This window comes from Entelurus aequoreus, linkage group LG01 (assembly GCF_033978785.1).
Source record: "Entelurus aequoreus isolate RoL-2023_Sb linkage group LG01, RoL_Eaeq_v1.1, whole genome shotgun sequence".
Classification (NCBI taxonomy): Eukaryota; Metazoa; Chordata; class Actinopteri; order Syngnathiformes; family Syngnathidae; genus Entelurus; species Entelurus aequoreus.
In genome coordinates this window covers 75,070,876-75,093,005 of record NC_084731.1, presented here as the reverse complement: position 1 = coordinate 75,093,005, position 22,130 = coordinate 75,070,876, and the positions used below count along the sequence as shown (strand labels likewise).

At 37.5% G+C, this 22,130-nt stretch overlaps 1 protein-coding gene across 1 annotated transcript in view; it reads left to right on the top strand.

The window, feature by feature from the left end:
- grm6a (glutamate receptor, metabotropic 6a) overlaps positions 1–22,130 on the top strand; it is a 45,467-nt gene that overhangs the window by 3,555 nt on the left and 19,782 nt on the right. The window contains exons 3-9 of the mRNA XM_062058087.1: positions 6,286–6,502; positions 10,627–10,762; positions 14,085–14,239; positions 14,410–14,550; positions 17,023–17,223; positions 20,188–20,327; positions 20,387–20,509. Of these exons, the coding sequence (XP_061914071.1) occupies positions 6,286–6,502; positions 10,627–10,762; positions 14,085–14,239; positions 14,410–14,550; positions 17,023–17,223; positions 20,188–20,327; positions 20,387–20,509 (1,113 nt within the window). The remainder of the gene's footprint in view (positions 1–6,285; positions 6,503–10,626; positions 10,763–14,084; positions 14,240–14,409; positions 14,551–17,022; positions 17,224–20,187; positions 20,328–20,386; positions 20,510–22,130) is intronic.

Genomic DNA, 22,130 nt, shown 5'->3' with positions numbered 1-22,130 from the left:
CGGCCATGCCGCTTACGTGGAGTGATTTCTCCAGATTCTCTGAATCTTTTGATGATATTATGGACCGTAGATGTTGAAATCCCTAAATTTCTTGTAATTGCACTTTGAGAAACGTTGTTCTTAAACTGTTTGACTATTTGCTCACGCATTGTGGACAAAGGGGTGTACCTCGCCCCTTTCCTTTCTTGTGAAAGACTGAGCATTTTTTGGGAAGCTGTTTTTATACCCAATCATGGCACCCACCTGTTCCCAATTAGCCTGCACACCTGTGGGATGTTCCAAATAAGTGTTTGATGAGCATTCCTCAACTTTATCAGTATTTATTGCCACCTTTACCAACTTCTTTGTCACGTGTTGCTGGCATCAAATTCTAAAGTTAATGATTGTTTGCAAAAAAAAAAAGTTTATCAGTTTCAACATCAAATATGTTGTCTTTGTAGCATATTCAACTGAATATGGGTTGAAAATGATTTGCAAATCATTGTATTCCGTTTATATTTACGTCTAACCCAATTTCCCAACTCATATGGAAACGGGGTTTGTATGTATGTATATATAAATGTATGTATTGTGTGTGTATATATATATACAGTATGTATGTATTGTGTATATATCTATGTATATATATACGGGGCGGTATAGCTCGGTTGGTAGAGTGGCCGTGCCAGCAATTTGAGAGTTCCAGGTTCGATCCCCGCTTCCGCCAGCCTTGTCACTCCCGTTTGTGTCCTTGGAAAAGACACTTTACCCACCTGCTCCCAGTGCCACCCACACTGGTTTAAATGTAACTTAGATATTGGGTTTCACTATGTAAAGTGCTTTGCCTTTGAGTCACTAGAGAAAAAGCGCTATAGAAATATAATTCACTTCACTTCACTAATATTCATATATATATATATATATATATATATACTGTATATGTCTGTGTGTGTGTGTGTATATATATATATATATATATATACACATCTATCCATCCATTTTCTACCGCTTGTCCCTTTCAGGGTCGCGGGGGGTGCTGGAGCCTATCTCAGCTGCATATATATATATATATATATATATATATATATATATATATATATATATATATATATATATATATATATATATATATACTGTATATGTCTGTGTGTGTGTGTATGTGTATATATATATATATATATATATATATATATATATATATATATATATATATATATATATATATATATATATATATACACATCCATCCATCCATTTTCTACCGCTTGTCCCTTTCAGGGTCGCGGGGGGTGCTGGAGCCTATCTCAGCTGCATATGTATGTATATATATATATATATATATATATATATATATATATATATATATATATATATATATATATATATATATATATATATATATATATATATATATATATATATATATGTACATATATATATATATATATATATATATATATATATATATATATATATGTACATATATATATATATATATATATATATATATATATATATATATATATATATATATATATGTACATATATATATATATATATATATATATATATATATACACGAATGCAGCTGAGATATATATATATATATATATATATATACACTGTATATATATATATATATATATATATATATATATATATATATATATATATATATATATATATATATATATATATATATATATATATATATATATGAATATGTATGGATACTGCTTGTATTCCGACACGTGACTTCTTCCCAGAAGTGAAAAAAAAGCGGTGGTCAACCAAGCCAAGATGGCTGTTGTGCAACTATCTGAGTATGCAAGGAACCTAGATCTTCCTGCAAAAAGCAGATACGAACAAAAAAATTAAACTACGCAATGGAATCTGTCTATATACTTTATCAAAAAAGGTTTGTCAGGTTTCATCTGACCACAGAACTTTCTTCCAGGAGGTCTTATCTTTGTCCATGTGATGTCAGATGAAACAAAAATTGAGCTGTTTGGCCACAATACCCAGCAATATGTTTTGAGGAGAAAAGGTGAGGCCTTTAATCCTAGGAACACCATCTTTACCGTCAAGCATGGTGGTGGTAGTATTATGCTCTGGGCCTGTTTTGCTGCCAATGGAGCTGGTGCTTTACAGAGAGTAAATGGTTCAGCCCGGAGGTTGGGTCTTGGGCGCAGTTGGGTGTTCCAACAGGACAATGACCCCAAACACACGTCAAAAGTGGTAAAGGAATGGCTAAATCAGGCTGGAATTAAGGTTTTAGAATGGCCTTCCCAAAGTCCTGACAATGTGTGGACAATGCTGAAGAAACATGTCCATGTCAGAAAACCAACACATTTAGCTGAACTGCACCAGTTTTGTCAAGAGAAGTGGTCAAAAATTCTACCAGAAGGTTGTGGATGGCTACCAAAAGCGCCTTATTGCAGTGAAACTTGCCAAGGGACATGTAACCAAATATTAACATTGCTTTTGACCCAGCAGATTTGGTCACATTTTCAGTAGACTCATAATAAATTCATAAAAGAACCAAACTTCATGAATGTTTTTTGTGACCAACAAGTATGTGCTCCAATCACTCTATCACAAACAATTAAGAGTTGTAGATTTTATTGGAAACTCAAGACAGCCATGACATTATGTTCTTTACAAGTGTATGTAAACTTTTGACCACGACTGTATATCCATCCATCCATTTTCAAACGCATTAATAAGTGTGGAGCGAGTTTTTTGCAATTTGCTAATTCTCCTTTGTAATGGATTTAAATGGGTGTAATTTTGAATTTTTTTTTGTGGTGATTGGACGTTTCTTATAATATCCACAAAGTTCAGTGACAATGTCGGATGACATTTTGTGTTGGTTGGGTTTTTTGTTTTTTTTTGGCACCATGACCAGGGAAGGTTGTTTGCATTGGGTCATTTCAATAAATGCTGCACATTCAGAGTTTAATAAAAGGTCATTGACCAGGAAAAACTCATGTTGTCCACTGGATGGTGACAAAATGTCAGCATCTAAAATGTTAGACCTTGAAAATTAATGCAATCTCGTGAGCCAAGTAGAAGTCGTCGGAACGCCGTAATTTGAACACTCCTGGTCTAAAGTCTTCTGGGTTTTTGCTTTTAGGCGAAATAATGTATGTATTGACCCGATCACTGACCTTAAAACGACACACGTTGCCTATCAGGTAACCATTTGCGGTTAAATGAATAATGTAGAAAATGTTTTGGAAAAAATACAAATAAATTGCGTGGTTAATCTGCAACTATACATGATTAAAGGATCATTTCTTGTAATTAGTCAGAAAACATAGCACATCAGTCATTTTAAATACTTGGTTATTTTTACCTGCTATGATACCCGCAATAATTACACAAAATAATGGAACGAGGAATAGCTTTAGCACGGAAACATGTGCACTCATTTGCTATTTTTACTGGAACACACACACTCACACTCACACACACACTCACACAAGCTGTCTGCACGCTGGATTAATACTTTAAGCAATTTGTGTCTGCTTGACTGCTGCTTTTAATGCTTTTAATAACTCTGTGTGTGTGTGTGTGTGTGTGTGTGTGTGTGTGTGTGTGTGTGTGTGTGTGTGTGTGTGTGTGTGTGTGTGTGTGTGTGTGTGTGTGTGTGTGTGTGTGTGTGTGTGTGTGTGTGTGTGTGTGTGTGTGTGTGTGTGTGTGTGTGTGTGTGTGAGTATGTGTGAATGAGAGAGAGAGAGAGAGAGAGACAAAAAGCTTGCAAGTGTAAGTAGGTAAAGGTCACATAAATCCTTGAAGAGAATATTGGTAAAAAAAAATAAGAGTATGAAAAACTGTTACTATAGTATTGACTTCCTGCTACTATTTCTTGTCAGGTGTCAGGTGTGAAATTAATTCATCTTTTGTGTTACTCTGGCAACACGTAACCTAATGAACGTCCGGCACAGTCTGCTTTTCGGCACTGGTTGCATACTAATCTGTCAACGATGGCACACACACACACACACACACACACACACACACACACACACACGCACACGCACACACACACACTAATGTGATTGTTATTCGCTGGATTGAACAGTGGCACACATTTAGCTGTTACACAACTTTAATCTTTTTGTCTCTTGGCCGCCATTTTGCCCTGTCGGCTCCGCCCACTTTGACCTTTTAGTACGTTGTGTTGTTTTTGTTCCAACAAAGGCTGCAAACGAAAAAATGTAAGCCGCTTTTATACATTTTGTACATCAAAGATGTCCCGATATTACCTTTTCTCCTATACCGATACAAGTCTTGGCCGATATCAATCCGATACGATATCAACAGGAATCTTACATACTTTATTATTTTGTAATGTGTCTTTTTTTTGTATCTTTAATTTATTATTAACTGTCTGGAATGGACTTATGCTGTCTTTAATGTGAAGTGGAGTGGTAATTGTTTCTTTGGCTACACCTATTGGCCACAATAATTTATTAAGCTGAGCTCAGGACTCGGGATGGGTACCAATCACATTTGATCTGAAACGGTACCAATTCCCGGTACCTGGTAATCAATACCAGTACCAATTTTTGGTACTTCGGTGTGTGTTAATGAATATAAATTGTTTTTGATGATAAAATCTCTTTTTTAAGATTTAAAAAATGAGCTGATTATGACAACTGCTATCCAGTTGTTGTATCTAGTTAAAATATCATCATATTATCATTGGCAAATATTTGCAATTACAGTTGCAAGTCCAAGATGTGTATAGTTTAAGGTGTTTTTTTTTGTATTGTTGCACCTTAAAAAGTGTTAATACTCTGTAAGTATTGTGCTGTTCAAGCACCAGCTGTTTGTTGATAACGTGCATCTGAGTTACAGTTTTCATTAACAAATTTGGAGGTGTTAAAATTGCCATGCAAAATCGCTAATGCTAATCAGTAGCTTGTCAATAGCAAAGCCCACGTGTATTTGCATCAAGCGAGCGCATTTTTGAGACAGTGCTTTAAAATCAATTTCTCTGTTGGCATTGGAAATTGCAACATTACCTAGACGTAGTCTGGCTGAGTCCGCTCTCAGTGCTGCTGGCGTGACGTCACGCGCAACCCAGGTACAGACACACGACACTTTAGGGTTTTACATGAATCAATGCCTGGTAGGTGCGGCGAGATTCGGTCTGTGCTTAAAAAAAGTACCGAATTGGGTAACTGTCCCTTTTCATGACGCGGTAAGCTGAATGATGCGGACACGATTGTTGTTTGGTTTTTGATACGCTTCAGTCTTGGACACTTTGTGTTTATAAAGACCTAAAATACCTACAATATTCATATAAATCATGAGATAAAGAGCGTTTTTTATTTTGGAATTCACCTGGAACATAAATCTTGTGATAAACACTGTATGTCTATATGTATGTATGTATATATGTACAAATCCCAAAACCAGTGAAGTTGGCACGTTGTGTAAATGGTAAATAAAAACAAAATACAATGATTTGCAAATCCTTTTCAACCTATATACAATTGAATAGACTGCAAAAACAAGATATTTAATGTTCGAACTGGAAAACTTTATTTTTTGCAAATATTAGCTCATTTGGAATTTGATGCCTGCAACATGTTTCAAAAAAGCTGGCACAAGTGACAAAAAGACTGAGAAAGTTGAGGAATGCTCATCAAACACTCATTTGGAACATCTCACAGGTGAACAGGCTAATTGGGAACAGGTGGGTGCCATGATTGGGTACAAAAACAGCTTTCATGAAATGCTCAGTCATTCACATTTTCATGACTATTTACAATGTAGATTGTCACAAACTTTAAATGAACACATGTGGAGTTATGTACTTAACAAAAAAAGGTGAAATAACCGGGGGGGGAAAAGTATATTCTAGTTTCTTCGCACACTCTTGGCATTCTCTCGATGAGCTTCAAGAGGTAGTCACCTAAATTGGTTTTCACTTCACAGGTGTGCTTGAAGCTCATCGAGAGAATGCCAAGAGTGTGCAAAGCAATAATCAGAGCAAAGGGTGGCTATTTTGAAGAAACTACAATATACATTTTTTTTTCCGGTTAGTTCACCTTTTTTTGTTAAGTACATAACTCCATATGTGTTCATTCATAGTTTTGATGTGACAATGTGAATAGTCATGAAATTAAAGAAAACGCATTGAATGAGAAGGTGTGTCCAAACTTTTGGCCTGTACTGTATATATGTGAGTATGTGTGTATGTATGTATGCATGTATATATGTGAGTATGTGTGTGTATATGTATTTATATATATGTATGTACAGTAATTGTGTCTTTCTGTCGTCCTTCAGATCCCTCAGGTGAGCTACGCGTCCACAGCTCCGGAACTGAGCGACAACAATCGCTACGACTTCTTCTCTAGGGTGGTTCCTCCAGACTCCTACCAGGCTCAGGCCATGTTGGACATTGTCAAAGCCCTGGGCTGGAACTACGTGTCCACGCTGGCCTCCGAGGGCAACTACGGCGAGAGCGGAGTGGACGCCTTCGTGCAGATCTCCCGGGAGGCCGGTAACATCACGTCGCCTCTTTTTCTTTTTGGAAAATATACATTAATGTAGCTTCAGCCCAGAGGTTCTGAAGCCCTTTTGGACCACTCAAATATTATTAACACTGTATTGGTAATCTTACTCTTGATTGTAATCGTATTCTGTAATTATATCTTACTTACTAACAATTTAGCAGGATAAACCTTGTCAAATAATAATAATACATCAAATATATAGAGCGCTTTTGTAAGTACTCAAAGACGCTTTACATGAACTAAACAGAAGGAAAAACAACAGGAAACTAATTGAGATATGTAAAAAAGATACAGCAAAAAAAAAAGGTTTTATGTACATGATGTAAGTATATACACTATATTACCAAAAGTATTTGGCCACCCATCCAAATGATCAGAATCAGGTGTCCTAATCACTTAGCCTGGCCACAGGTGTATAAAATCAAGCACTTAGGCATGAAGACTGTTTCTACAAACATTTGTGAAAGAATGGGCCGCTCTCAGTGATTTCCAGCGTGGAACTGTCATAGGATGCCACCTGTGCAACAAATCCAGTTGTGAAATGTCTTTGCTCCTAAATATTCCAAAGTCAACTGTCGGCTTCATTATAAGAAAATGTAAGAGTTTGGGAACAACAGCAACTCAGCCACCAAGTGGTAGGCCACGTAAACTGACAGAGAGGGGTCAGCGGATGCTCAAGCGCATAGTGGCAAGACTTTTCATGTGACCTTCCAATTAGCCCATGTACAGTACGCAGAGAGCTTCATGGAATGGGTTTCCATGGCCGAGCAGCTGCATCTAAGCCATACATCACCAAGTCCAATGCAAAGCGTGGGATGCAGTGGTGTAAAGCACGTCGCCACTGGACTCTAGAGAAGTAAAGATGCCTTCTCTGGAGTGATGAATCACGCTTTTCCATCTGGCAATCTGATGGACGAGTCTGGGTTTGGAGTTTGCCAGGAGAATGGTACATTTCGGACTGCATTGTGCCGAGTGTGAAATTTGGTGGAGGAGAAATTATGGTGTGGGGTTGTTTTTCAGGAGTTGGGCTTGGCCCATTAGTTCCAGTGAAAGGAACTTTGAATGCTCTAGGATACCAAAACATTTTGGACAATTCCATGCTCCCAACCTTGTGGGAACAGTTTTGAGCGGGCCCCTTCCTCTTCCAACATGACTGTGCACCAGTGCACAAAGCAAGGTCCATGAAGACATGGATGACAGAGTCTGGTGTGGATGAACTTGACTGGCCTGCACAGAGTCCTGACCTGAACCCGATAGAACACCTTTGGGATGAGTTAGAACGGAGACTGAGAGCCAGGCCTTCTCCACCAACATCAGTGTGTGACCTCACCAATGCTCTTTTGGAAGAACGGTCGAAAATTCCTATAAACACACTCCGCAACCTTGTGGACAGCCTTCCCAGAAGAGTTGAAGCTGTAATAGCTGCAAAATGTGGACCCACATCATATTGAACCCTATGGGTTAGGAATGGAATGGCTCTTCAAGTTCATATGTGAGTCAAGGCAGGTAGCCAAATACTTTTGGCAATATAGCGAATGTCATGTAATAATGGGCACATTAAATCTGCCCTCTTCCAGCTCTAGGACGTAATGATCTAGCTGCAAACATACGTAACACATGCAGGCACATTAGCTTTGGTTTGTTGTTAGCTGTTTGTTTGCAAATACATCAAAGATGCTATTATAATCCATTTCTAATGGATAAAGCTTTGGCCTGGACAAGAGGTCATCAGGTGGTCCCCAACGTTCACCGAGTGTTTCGACCCTTAACCACAACACTATCCGGTTGGTGGGTCAACAGTGATTGGCCAGATCACTGCCCCTCTCATCCAGGCTTCCAGCTATTGTCCTCTCTTTTATGCCAGAGCCAACAGGAGGCTCTCTCTGCCGCTTCTCCCAGCCTACGAACGGCTGTTTTCCTCAAGTGACCTCTGAATCCGACCTTTGTCATCAGATTCCACACAGATTGAGCAGGGAATCCTCGACATCCATCTTCCACTGTCATCAGCCATGCTGTCCACCTCTTTGTCCCGGCAGTCCTGGACAAGTTGTTGGTACTTTGTTTTCTTCCTCTCTGCCGCTTCCTCACATCCCTCCTCCCACGGGACAGTAAGTTCCACCAGGATGATTTTCTTTCCCTCTGGGGACCACATAACTATGTCTGGTCTCAGAGTGGTGGAGAGTACCGCCTCTGGGAAGAGGAGCTTCTTCCCCAGGTCGACCTCCATCTCCCAACCCTGGGCCAACTGCAGGAGGTTTTGCTTGGCTTGGCCTTGGACAACTGGTCTATGACCCTCTTTCACGAAGGGGATGGTGCTCAGCAATGGCTTAGTTTTGGCTGGGTGTTTCTTTCTCCTCTCTTGCTCCAAGATGTCTGCGAGCATTGCCAACACCCTGTCATGGCACCACCTGTATCTTCCCTAGGTCAATGCTGTTTTGCACCCAGAAAGAATGTGCGCCATAGTTCCTTTACCGCCACACAACCTGCACAGCGGGTCCTCCCTCATTCCCCACCTATGCAAGTTGACTGGGGTCGGCAGGGTGTCGTATACTGCCCAGAGCAGAAACGAGATACGAAACGGTTCCAGCCTCCACAGTTCACTCCACGTCACGGTTCTCTTGGGAAGGTTCCACCTTGTCCAGGCACCTTGGGTTGCGAGCTCGACGGCTTTAGCTCTAATAATAGCGATATTTGGATAGTTAGCATTAGCTATCATTGAATGGATGTTCTATCATGACAACAACATGACTGCAAATTGTTCTTTTAACACAAATGTGTTCCGTTAAACCAATAATGATAGCACAAGCTAGCCGGTTGTTCTTCATTTTTGCTTTGAAAAATGTCACTGCGAGAAAGTTGCGAACAGCACCTTTTAATAATAACATTTTATATTTACTTGCTTTGCTCATTTAAAAAATGCGTCACGTTTGCTTTTTTTAACATCACTGATTATTACTCATTGCAGAATTCATGAGAGCCAACAAACATAATAAAACATCACTTACTGTACTATGTCGGCTGTCATTAGGATGCCGACTGCTAGGATGTTCATATATTCCCTTTTAGATGAAGAATGACTCATAATCCTCGCAAAGAAGCGTCTTTTCGCGTCTAAATTGGCTGTCAAAGTGTACCAACTTGTCGGAGTACGTCCTCATCCTTCTACTATCCAGGTGAGAGGCATGATTTATGATCTACGATAAAGTTTGCCGAGGAAGCAGTTGATCATGTCAACATTGGCACGCAAGCTAGTGATCAAGGCGCAGCTATAAATAGTTGGTCTGCGTTAGCGCTTATAATAACAATATCACTAATACTTGTTAATATTCAACTCACAGATTGTAAATTGGGTTTTATTGGCGGAAAAGAGTTGTTGGCTCTGCTGAAAGTGGACTTTTATTTACGAGTTACAATGCATTAAAAAAAATCCATCCGTCGTCATGTCTTTCATAATGATTGTAAACAATAGGCAAAATTCCAAAAAAGGTGCAGTTCCCCTTTAATAGCAACCGATACTAGAGGGATTATATCGATATTTTTATTTTGCCAAAATCGTTTTGGTTTTTGTTAATGTTTACAAATTCAGGGAATAATTCCCCGGCCAGTTATTGTTTAGTTAGTGTGTACTATTGACTTTGCTCACACTATTGTATGTAATAAAAGAGAATAAGGAAGTAGTTTAAATATTGTGTTGATATCTTTACTGTCACCATGAATACATTAAACATAAATACAGTTTGGTGTCCCTCTGCCAGTTCTCCCTTTTCTGTTTGGTCAAAAGTCTGGAATCCCGTATTTGAGGGCGGCCTCCTGACATGATCCCCACTTGACAGTTTAGACTCTGTTCGTTATTTTCCAGTGTTTAGAAACACTTGCTGTCCTGGTGCTCTGGTTTGGTCACTATTTCTTGTTTGGTCTCTGTGTTTTCAAGCACCTTTACTTTCTGTTCCTGGTGCCGCCAGCACACCCGTTCCTCATTGCTGATTAGATCCTAGACTCAGGCTGCATGTTTCTGGTCCTCGCTTCATGAAATCATCTCCCTGCATTCATATTCCGGCCCTCTCTGCTGCTTTTTGGTGTTGTTACCATGAAGGAGACGTTGTGTTCCCAGGCGGGGTGTGTATTGCCCAGTCGGTAAGGATCCCTCGCGAGCCCACCGATGGGGAGTTTGACAAGATCATCAGGCGCCTGATGGAGACCAGCAACGCCAGAGGAGTCATCATCTTTGCTAACGAGGACGACATCAAGTATGTTGTCATCAAATAGGGAAAATGCATTTCTTTCAATATGCATTCTAACAAAAGGGTAATATTAAAAAAATGGATAGATGTTGATAGTCCAACTCATACTGACTGGTATACACACATAATACATACTGACTGGTATACACACATAATACATACTGACTGGTATACACACATAATAAATACAGACTGGTTTACACACATAATACATACTGACTGGTATACACACATAATACATACTGACTGGTATACACACATAATACATACATACTGGTATACACACATAATACATACAGACTGGTATACACACATAATACATACAGACTGGTATTCACACATAATACATACGGACTGCTATACACACAATACATACTGACTGGTATACACACATAATAAATACTGACTGGTATACACACATAATACATACTGACTGGTATACACACATAATAAATACAGACTGCTATACACACACAATACATACTGACTGGTATACACACATAATACATACTGACTGGTATACACACATAATAAATACTGACTGGTATACACACATAATACATACTGACTGGTATACACACATAATACATACGGACTGGTATACACACATAATACATACTGACTGGTATACACACATAATACATACTGACTGGTATACACACATAATACATACTGGCTGGTATACACACATAATACATACAGACGGGTATTCACACATAATACGTACGGACTGGTATACACACATAATACATACGGACTGGTATACACACATAATACATACTCACTGGTATACACACATAATACATACAGACTGGTATACACACATAATACATACTGACTGCTATACACACATAATACATACTGACTGGTATACACACATAATACATACTGACTGGTATACACACATAATAAATACAGACTGGTATACACACACAATACATACTGACTGGTATACACACATAATACATACTGACTAGTATACACACATAATACATACAGACTGGTATTCACACACAATACATACTGACTGGTATACACACATAATACATACTGACTAGTATACACACATAATAAATACAGACTGGTATTCATACATAATAAATACTGACTGGTATACAGACATAATAAAAACGGACTGGTATACACACATAATTCATACTGACTGGTATACACACATAATACATACTGACTGGTATATTTACGTATTACATACTGACTGGTACACATATATAATAAATATTGACTGGTATACACACATAATACATACTGACTGGTATACACATAATACATACTGACTGGTATACACACATAATAAATACTGGCTGGTATACACACATAATACATACTGACTGGTATACACACATAATGCATTCTAACTGGTATACACACATAATACATACTGACTGGTATACACACATAATGCATTCTAACTGGTATACACACATAATACATACTGACTGGTATACACACATAATACATACTGACTGGTATACACACATAATACATACAGACTGGTATTCACACATAATTCATACTGACTGGTATACACACATAATACATACTGACTGGTATATTTACGTATTACATACTGACTGGTACACATATAATAAATACTGACTGGTATACACACATAATACATACTGACTGGTATACACATAATACATACTGACTGGTATACACACATAATACATACTGACTGCTATACACACATAATACATACTGACTGGTATACACACATAATAAATACAGACTGGTATACACACACAATACATACTGACTGGTATACACACATAATACATACTGACTAGTATACACACATAATACATACAGACTGGTATTCACACACAATACATACTGACTGGTATACACACATAATACATACTGACTAGTATACACACATAATAAATACAGACTGGTATTCATACATAATAAATACTGACTGGTATACAGACATAATAAAAACGGACTGGTATACACACATAATTCATACTGACTGGTATACACACATAATACATACTGACTGGTATATTTACGTATTACATACTGACTGGTACACACATATAATAAATACTGACTGGTATACACACATAATACATACTGACTGGTATACACATAATACATACTGACTGGTATACACACATAATAAATACTGGCTGGTATACACACATAATACATACTGACTGGTATACACACATAATGCATTGTAACTGGTATACACACATAATACATACTGACTGGTATACACACATAATGAATTCTAACTGGTATACACACCTAATACATACCGACTGGTATACACAAGCTATGGGGATGATATCAGTAGAAAAGAACTACATTTAGTGTAGATAATAATGAGTCATATATTGGAATATGGGATCCATTATTTAAATGTGTTTTAACTATGAAATGAACCTAAAATATGACAATAGCACTATTTCTATTGGTATTCATATTGCTCCATTTTTAGTGTAATAATGCTCATTGTCATTTCTGTATTTTTTTTTTTTTTTTTTAAATTTTCGCTAACTGCTTATTTGCTATTACTTTTACCATCATATTTGTACATGTCGTATTTGCTGATGTTGCTCTGTTGTTGTTGTTGTTGTTGTTGTTGTGTTTGCTGTTGTTGTTTTTGTCTCTCTGTCTAATCCCCCTCTTGTCCCCACAATTCCCCCCTCTGTCTTCCTTTTTCTCTCTTTCTATCCCCTCCTGCTCCGGCCCGGCTGCACCAAATGATAATATAAATACATTTAATAAAGTCAAAATACAAGTAAGGCAACAAGAGAAGTATCCTACACTTCTCTTTTGTAAAGTAAATCTGAACAGCCGATATGGGCATCTACATCTGCTATATGATTTGCCCGAGAAGCTGGGCAGGACATTAAAAAAATAAAAAAATAAAAAAATAAAAAAATAAAAAAAAATAAATAAAAAAAAAAATGACTTATGTTATCTTTGTGGTAAATATTGGACACAATGTGTTGTCAAACTTAAGAGATGTGATGCAAGTGACATGTGACACTATTGCAAATGTTTTTAATGTTTTTATTTTTTATAAATGGCTGTGATGATAATGTAAATGGGGGATTTATAATCACTGCTATGTTGGAATTCTTATTAACATTGATACTGTTGTTGCTATTATTCATTTTTGTTTGACTACTTTTGGATTGTTTTGTGTCATGTTTGTGTGTCCTCTCAATTGCTCTGTTGATTGCTATTCTGAATGTTGCTGGTTTTGGAATTGTATTATTTTGTTGGACTAGTTAATACAAAATAAAATAAAAAGTATGCTGGCTAATTGGAATCCCTCTTGACTCCACGACAGACAGGTCCTTGAGGCGGCCAAGCGCGCCAACCTGACGGGCCACTTCCTGTTTGTGGGCTCTGACAGCTGGGGGGCAAAGAGCTCGCCAATCATGGAGCTGGAGGACGTCGCAGAGGGCGCCGTCACCATCCTGCCAAAACGGGCCTCCATAGACCGTACGTAGAACCGTTGGTGGCGCTGCTGTGCGTGTGCGCTTGCTCGCTCATGAGCGTGTGTGTGTGTGTGTGTGTGTGTGTGTGTGTGTGTGTGTGTGTGTGTGTGTGTGTGTGTGTGTGTGTGTGTGTGTGTGTGTGTGTGTGTGTGTGTGTGTGTGGGTGTTTTGCAGGCTTTGATCAGTACTTCATGTCACGCTCTCTGGAGAACAACCGCCGCAACATCTGGTTCAACGAGTTCTGGGAAGACGACTTCCGGTGTAAACTGACCCGGCCGGGAGTCAAAGTGGACCCTGGGAAAAAGAAGTGCACAGGTGAGCCTCCTTTGGAGTCGCACAGAGCCGTGTGTAGAGAGACCATGGCCAACTTCATTTCAAAAAATGGCGCCCTGTGGTCACGTTAAAGTTAAAGTACCAATGATTGTCACACACACGCATTTGACCCATGCCCTTGTTCACCCCCTGGGAGGTGAGGGGAGCAGTGGGGAGCAGTGGGCAGCATCTGTGCCGCGCCTGGGAATAATTTTTGGTGATTTAACCCCCAATTCCAACCCTTGATGCTGAGTGCCAAGCAGGGAGGTCATGGGTCTCATTTTTATAGTCTTTGAACTCACAACCTACCGATCTCAGGGCGGACACTCTAGGCTTTGGACCAATCAGAGATCGTATGGCCAGAGGATCTCCTCAATGATTGGTCGAAAGACCCTCAGGTGACCACAGGGCGCCATTTTGAGGCCAACTTTAAAACGGAGTTGTCCATACTTATACTTACATTCAAATGTACACGACTGCCCCCTTCAGGGGATGCAGGCTACTGCCTGTTTCTGCAGTTTGTCTGACCAGCATGAATAATAATGTCCCACACCTTTACACCAGCTGTGGAAAATATCTGTGTATAACTCATATTTGTCTGGGGAACACAAAGAGGTTTGCAAGAGATGACGTATTCGGAGCCGGCGAGCCAAACGTCACTTTAAGTTTCTGACCTGTATTTGACATGCCAACCATCAGCCGTTTTTAGTATGATGGATCTAAACTACATTTAACACCAGGGCCGCTCCAAGTTAAAATGGGGTCTTGGGCAAAATTTGATTTGGAGCCCCCCGCATTAAATTTTTTCACACTTTTTCTTATTTATGTGAAACTATTTCTGTACATGCAAGTTTTGTATTATAGCAAATTCATGGAAAAGAAAATATCCAAGTTAATTTTTTAGTTTGAATTTCGTGAACTGCAATGTTTTACATAAAATTATGCTGACAATTTTATTTGATAAACATTTGTGAATAAGATTTGTAGTACAAAATTCAGTTTGTTAAAGTAAAGTGTTTTGAAAATCAGTGGGGGGAAATATTTTTTTCATACACTGATTTTTGGAGGTATGGAGACTAATTTGTGTCTTTTTTGACACTGAATATATTAAACAGAAGTTTTTCGTTTGAATCATGTGAAATGAATTTTTTTTTACATTAAATTATGCCAATAATTTTATTTAATCAAAATGTGTGACCAAAATTTGTGTTAAAAAACAGTTTGTTAAAATACAGTGTTTTAAATTCAGTGTAAAAAGAAAAATTATTGTTTTAAAATTCAGTGTAAAAAAATCGGTGTATAAAAAATCAGTGTAAAAAAAACTGAATTGTTTTAAAATTCAGTGTAAAAAAACGTAATTGTTTTAAAATTCAGTGTAAAAAAAAAAAGAATTTTTTAAAAAATTCACTGTAAAAAAATTGGTGTATAAAAATTTAGTGTATAAAAACTGAATTGTTTTAAAATCCAGTGTAAAAAATTAGTGTATAAAAACTCAGTGTAAAGAAAACAAAACGGAATCGTTTTAAAATTCAGTGTAAAAATATCAGTGTATAAAAAGTCATTTTTTTTTACACTGAATTTTTACATAGATTTTTTTACACTCAATTTTAAAACAATTCCGTTTTTTTTACACAAAATTTTTATACACACAAAATGAATATTAAACACACGTGTTTTTGCTCACAATTTTTATTAAATGAAATTCCCAGTGTATTTTCATGTAAAAAATGTCATTTCGCAAAATTCAAATGCAAAAAAAATCAGTTAAATAAAATTAGGGTAAAAAAAGCTTTTCTAATACAGACACAAATGAGAAACAAAAACAAAAAGTGTCATATTCCTATCAGTGACGGAGCAGGAAGAGACTGAGTTCCCCTTCACACAGGTAATGATAACATTCACCCATTATTGTCACGGTGTCACATGCTGGTTGTCAGCGTGACCCCTAGATGCAGAGATTGCAAGCAAGGTGCAAGAAAAAGGTATCGAGGCGCAAATGTGTTTACCAGCGTGGCGACGGCAGTGAGCAAAAACAAAGTACGGCAAAACACAAAAAAGGCTCCATGAACATAGAGCAACAAACCAGCATCGCAAGGAAGGCGACATCGGGAGAGAACCCCTCCTGATTAGTGATTACGGACAGACGAGCCACCTAATTACCAATAAAGAGCAGGTGAGGAGAATCAGCACTCAAGCCACAGGCAAAGTGGCTGAGCATGAGGCCAGACAGGAAGTGGAAGCAACACCAAAAACATAAATCCAAGCATGATAATATATTACTGATATATTTAGTTCTGCCACACCTGAACACACATGGTGTCACATGACCTTTGTGTGTGTGTGTGTGTGTGTGTGTGTGTGTGTGTGTGTGTGTGTGTGTGTGTGTGTGTGTGTGTGTGTGTGTGTGTGTGTGTGTGTGTGTGTGTGTGTGTGTGTGTGTGTGTGTGTGTGTGTGTGTGTGTGTGCGTATCGCAGGGCAGGAGAGAATCGGCCAGGACTCTTCTTACGAGCAGGAAGGGAAGGTCCAGTTTGTGATCGACGCAGTCTACGCCGTGGCTTACGCGCTGCACAGCATGCAGCAGAACCTCTGTGGCGCCGCCTCGGGGGTCTGCAACAACATGGACCCGGTGGAGGGACGCTCGCTGCTGGACTACATCCGAGCCGTCAATTTCAACGGTGATCATTCATTCATTCGATTGGAAAAAAGCTTTGGTTTTTATTCTGTTGCTTCCATTCATTGTTTGAGTGTAACTAATAAAAATGGATCAAATCTGCACCGCGTAAAATAAGGTCAAACAAGTTAAATAAAAGGTAAAAAAGATGGTAAAAGAAGGTAAAACAAGTTAAATAGAAGGTAAAAGAAATAAGGTAAAACAAGTTAAATAGAAGGTAGAAAAAGATGGTAAAAGAAGGTCAAACAAGTTAAATAGAAGGTAAAAAAAAAAAGGTCAAACAAGTTAAATAGAATGTAAAAAAAAGATGGTAAAAGAAGGTAAAACAAGTTAAACAGAAGGTAAAAATATGGTAAAAGAAAGTAAAACAAGTTAAATATAAGGTAAAAAATATGGTAAAAGAAGGTAAAACAAGTTAAATATAAGGTAAAAAAAAAGATGGTAAAAGAAGGTAAAACAAGTTAAATAGAAGGATAAAAAAAGTTGGTAAAAGAAGGTAAAACAAGTTAAATAGAATGTAAAAATATGGTAAAAGGAGGTAAAACAAGTTAAATAGAAGGTAAAAAATATGGTAAAAGAAGGTAAAACAAGTTAAATAGAAGGTCAAAAAAATGGTAAAAGAAGGTAAAACAAGTTAAATAGAAGGTCAAAAAAATGGTAAAAGACAAAAACCAGGTAAAAAATGTAATTAAAATGTAAAAGATGGTTATAAAAAAGAAAAAAGATAAGGTGGTAAAAAAAAGGAAATAGAAGGTAAAAAAATTAAGTTAAAAGGTAAATAGAATGTAAAAGAGAGTAAAAAATGTCCATAGAAGGTGAAAGAAAGTCAATAAAATGTAAAGAGGGTAAAAAAGGTATATAGAAGGTAAATAAAATGTCAAATAGAAAGTAATAAAAGGTAGTTAAAAAAAAGAAAAGTAAAAAGAAGGTAAAGAAGATTTAAAAAAAAGGGTAAATGGCAGGTAAAATAAGGTATGTGAAAAGGTAATAGAAAGTAAATGAATGTAAAGAGGGTAAATTAGAAGTAAAATGGAAGGTAATAGCAGGTAAATAAATGGTCAAATAAGGTTAAAAAAGGTGAAAGAAGGTCAAAGAAAGTAACAAGGTAAAAGAGGATAAACAAGGTAAATGTTAGGTAAATGAAACGGTATAATAGAAAATAAGTGAAAAAATAATATTATAAAAAAAAGGAAAATTATAAGTAATATGGAAGGTAAACAAAAGGCTAAATAAGGTTAAAAAGGTAAAAGGAAGGTGAAAGAAGGTAATTAGAAGGTAAAAGAGGGTACAACAGATAAATAGAAGATAAATAAAAGGTAAAATAGTATTTAAAAAAGGTAAATACAAGGTAAAAGAAAGTAAATAGAAGGTGAAAGACAATAAAAAAGTAAATAGAAGGTAAAATAAGGTAAATGAAAAGGTACAATAGAAGGTAGATAAAAGGTCAAATAAGCTAAATGAAAGGTTAAATAGAAGTTAAAAAAGGTAAAAGAAGGTAAATGCAAAGGTAAAATAGAAGGTAAAATAAGGTCAATAGAAGTTGACAGAAAGTAACTAGAAGGTAAAAAGATGTACATCAGGGGTGTCAAACTCAAATACAGAGTGGGCCAAAATTTAAATATGAACAAAGCCGCGGGGCAAGGTTGAACAAATGAACCTTTTAATAGGGACCCAAACAAGTTTTGCATTGAATATTGAACAAGCAAGGCTTATATAACTTTATAGTGACATGCAAAATCGAGTTTCAAATAATAATATTAATAATTAAAAAATATCAATGACATATCAAATTCAATTTAAATAAAAATTGAATGCCTCTTTTCTATTTGCAGTCTTCTGAGGTAAATATCAACATTAACTTTTTCCACAGGCTAATAAATTTGAAAATAAAATCACAATGAATAAACCAACCATTCAGGACTTTAAACTGCTCAGTTTGCAACACACTGATCTAATCTGATGTGCCCAAACCAGATACCTGCCATCTTTTCTTGGATGCTAGTTCATTACTGTCGGGGCTCAGGCTTTAAGCTGAGGCAACCTTCATTATCGAACGAAGGTGTTCATCAGTCATTATATCTCGTAGTCCACCCGGACCACAATCTTGGGGGCGTGCCTTAAAGGCACTGCTTTAATTTAACGTCCTCTACGAATTGTCGTCACGTCCACTTTTCATCCATTCTAACAACGCGCCGGCACAGTCACAAGATATGTGCGGCTTCTGTACGCACACATACACGTGAATGCAACGCATACTTCATCAAAAGCGATACAGGTTACACTGAGGTTGGCCGAAATAACACTGTTAGAAATATACGCCACACTGTGAATCCACACCAAACAAGAATGACAAACACATTTCGGGAGAACATCCGCACCGTAACACAACATAAACACAACAGAACAAATACCCAGAACCCTTTGCAGCACTGAATCTTCTGGGACGCTACAATATACACCCCCGCCACCACCAAACCCCCCGTCCCCCACACACACACCTTGTAGCGTCCCGGAAGAGTTAGTGCTGCAAAGGGTTCTGGGTATTTGTTCTGTTGTGTTTATGTTGTGTTACGGTGCGGATGTTCTCCCGAAATGTGTTTGTCATTCTTGTTTAGTGTGGGTTCACAGTGTGGCGCATATTTCTAACAGTGTTAATTCGGCCACCCTCAGTGTAACCTGTATCGCTTTTGATGAAGTATGAGTTGCATTCACGTGTATGTGTGCGTACAGAAGCCGCACATATCTTGTGACTGTGCCGGCGCGTTGTTAGAATGGATGAAAAGTGGACGTGACGACAGCTCGTAGAGGACGTTAAATTAAAGCAGTGCCTTTAAGGCACGCCCCCAAGATTGTGGTCCGGGTGGACTACGAGGTACAATGACTGATGAACACCTTCGTTCGAGTTGAGTTCAGGCGTCTTAGATCCAGCTGGTCCTGCTCTAAGGCGGGCGTGTGCTTGTTCCAACAGGAAGTGCCGGCACCAGCGTTCTGTTCAATGAGAACGGAGACGCCCCGGGTCGCTACGACATCTTCCAGTTCCAGATGACCAATCACAGTCACCCCGGCTACCATGTCATCGGCCAGTGGACCAACAACCTGCGTCTCAAGGTGAGTTTCCCATCGGCACACGTCCAACAATGTCTGCCTAACAACCGTCTGTCTGCCAGCTGGAGGAGATGCAGTGGTCTGGGGGAGACAAATCCCTTCCAGACTCCATTTGTAGTTTTCCTTGCAAGCCAGGAGAGAGGAAGAAGATGGTGAACGGGGTGCCCTGCTGCTGGCATTGTGAGGTAACCCCACCTGATGTCTGTGTGTGTGTATACAGTATATAAATATATATATATATATATATATATATATATATATATATATATATATATATATATATATGTGTGTGTCAATTTACATACACACACACACGTGTATATATATGTATATATATATATATATATATATATATATATATATATATATATATATATATATATATATATGTATGTGTATATATATATGTATGTGTATATATATACATATATACACATTGTATGTGTGTATAAAAATATACACATTGTATGTGTGTATATATATATATATATATATATATATATATATATATACACATACACACAAATGTGTATATATATATACACACCATTGTGTGTATATGTATATATATACACACAAATGTACATACATATACCATATACATTGGTGTGTATATATATATATATATACACACCAACGTGTGTAAGTGTGTATATATATATATATATATATATATATATATATATATATATATATATATATATATATATATATATATATATATATATATACACACACAAGTATATAAACACACGTATGTGTGTGTGTACACACATGTGTATGCATGTATACATATACTGTGTATATGTGTATATATATATATATACAGTGCCCTCCAAAAGTATTGGAACAGTAAGGCCAATTCCTTTATTTTTGTTGTAGACTAAAAACATTTGGGTTTAGCATCAAAAGATGAATATGAGACAAGAGATCAACATTTCAGCTTTTATTTCCAGGTATTTGCATCTGGATCTGATACTCAACTTAGAAGATAGCATTAATTGTAATGGAACACAACATTTTTAGGTGAGCAAAAGTATTGGAACATATAAACTTAAAATAGATTAAAGTGAATAAGACTTAATAATTAGTTGCAAATCCTTTGCTTTCAATAAGTGCATCAAGCCTGTGAGCCATTGACATCACCAAACTTTTGCATTCTTCTTTTGTGATGCTTTTCCAGGCTTTCACCGCAGCCTCTTTCAGTTGTTGTTTGTTTTGGGGGGTTACTCCCTTCAGTCTCTTCTTCAGCAGGTAAAATGCATGCTCTATTGGGTTTAAGTCTGGAGACTGACTTGGTCAGTCCAAAACCTTCCACTTCTTGCCCACGATGAACTCCTTTGTTGTTTTGGCAGTGTGTTTTGGGTCGTTATCTTGCTGCATGACGAAGTATCTCCCAATCAGTTTGGTTGCATCTTTCTTTAAATTAGCAGACAAAATGTTTCTGTAGACTTCTGAGTTAATTTTGCTGCTGCCATCATGTGTTACATCATCAATAAAGATGAAAGAGCCCGTCCCAGAAGAAGCCATGCAAGCCCAAGCCATGACATTACCTCCGCCGTGTTTCACAGATGAGCTTGTATGTTTGGGATCATGAGCAGATCCTTTCTTTCTCCAAACTTTCGCCTTTCCATCACTTTGGAAGAAGTTAATCTTTGTCTCATCAGTTCATAAAACTTTTTCCCAGAATTTTTGAGGCTCATCTCTGTACCTTTTGGCAAATTCCAGCCTGGCCTTCCTATTCTTCTTGCTAATGAGTGGTTTGCATCTTCTGGCGTAGCCTCTGTACTTCTGTTCATGAAGTCT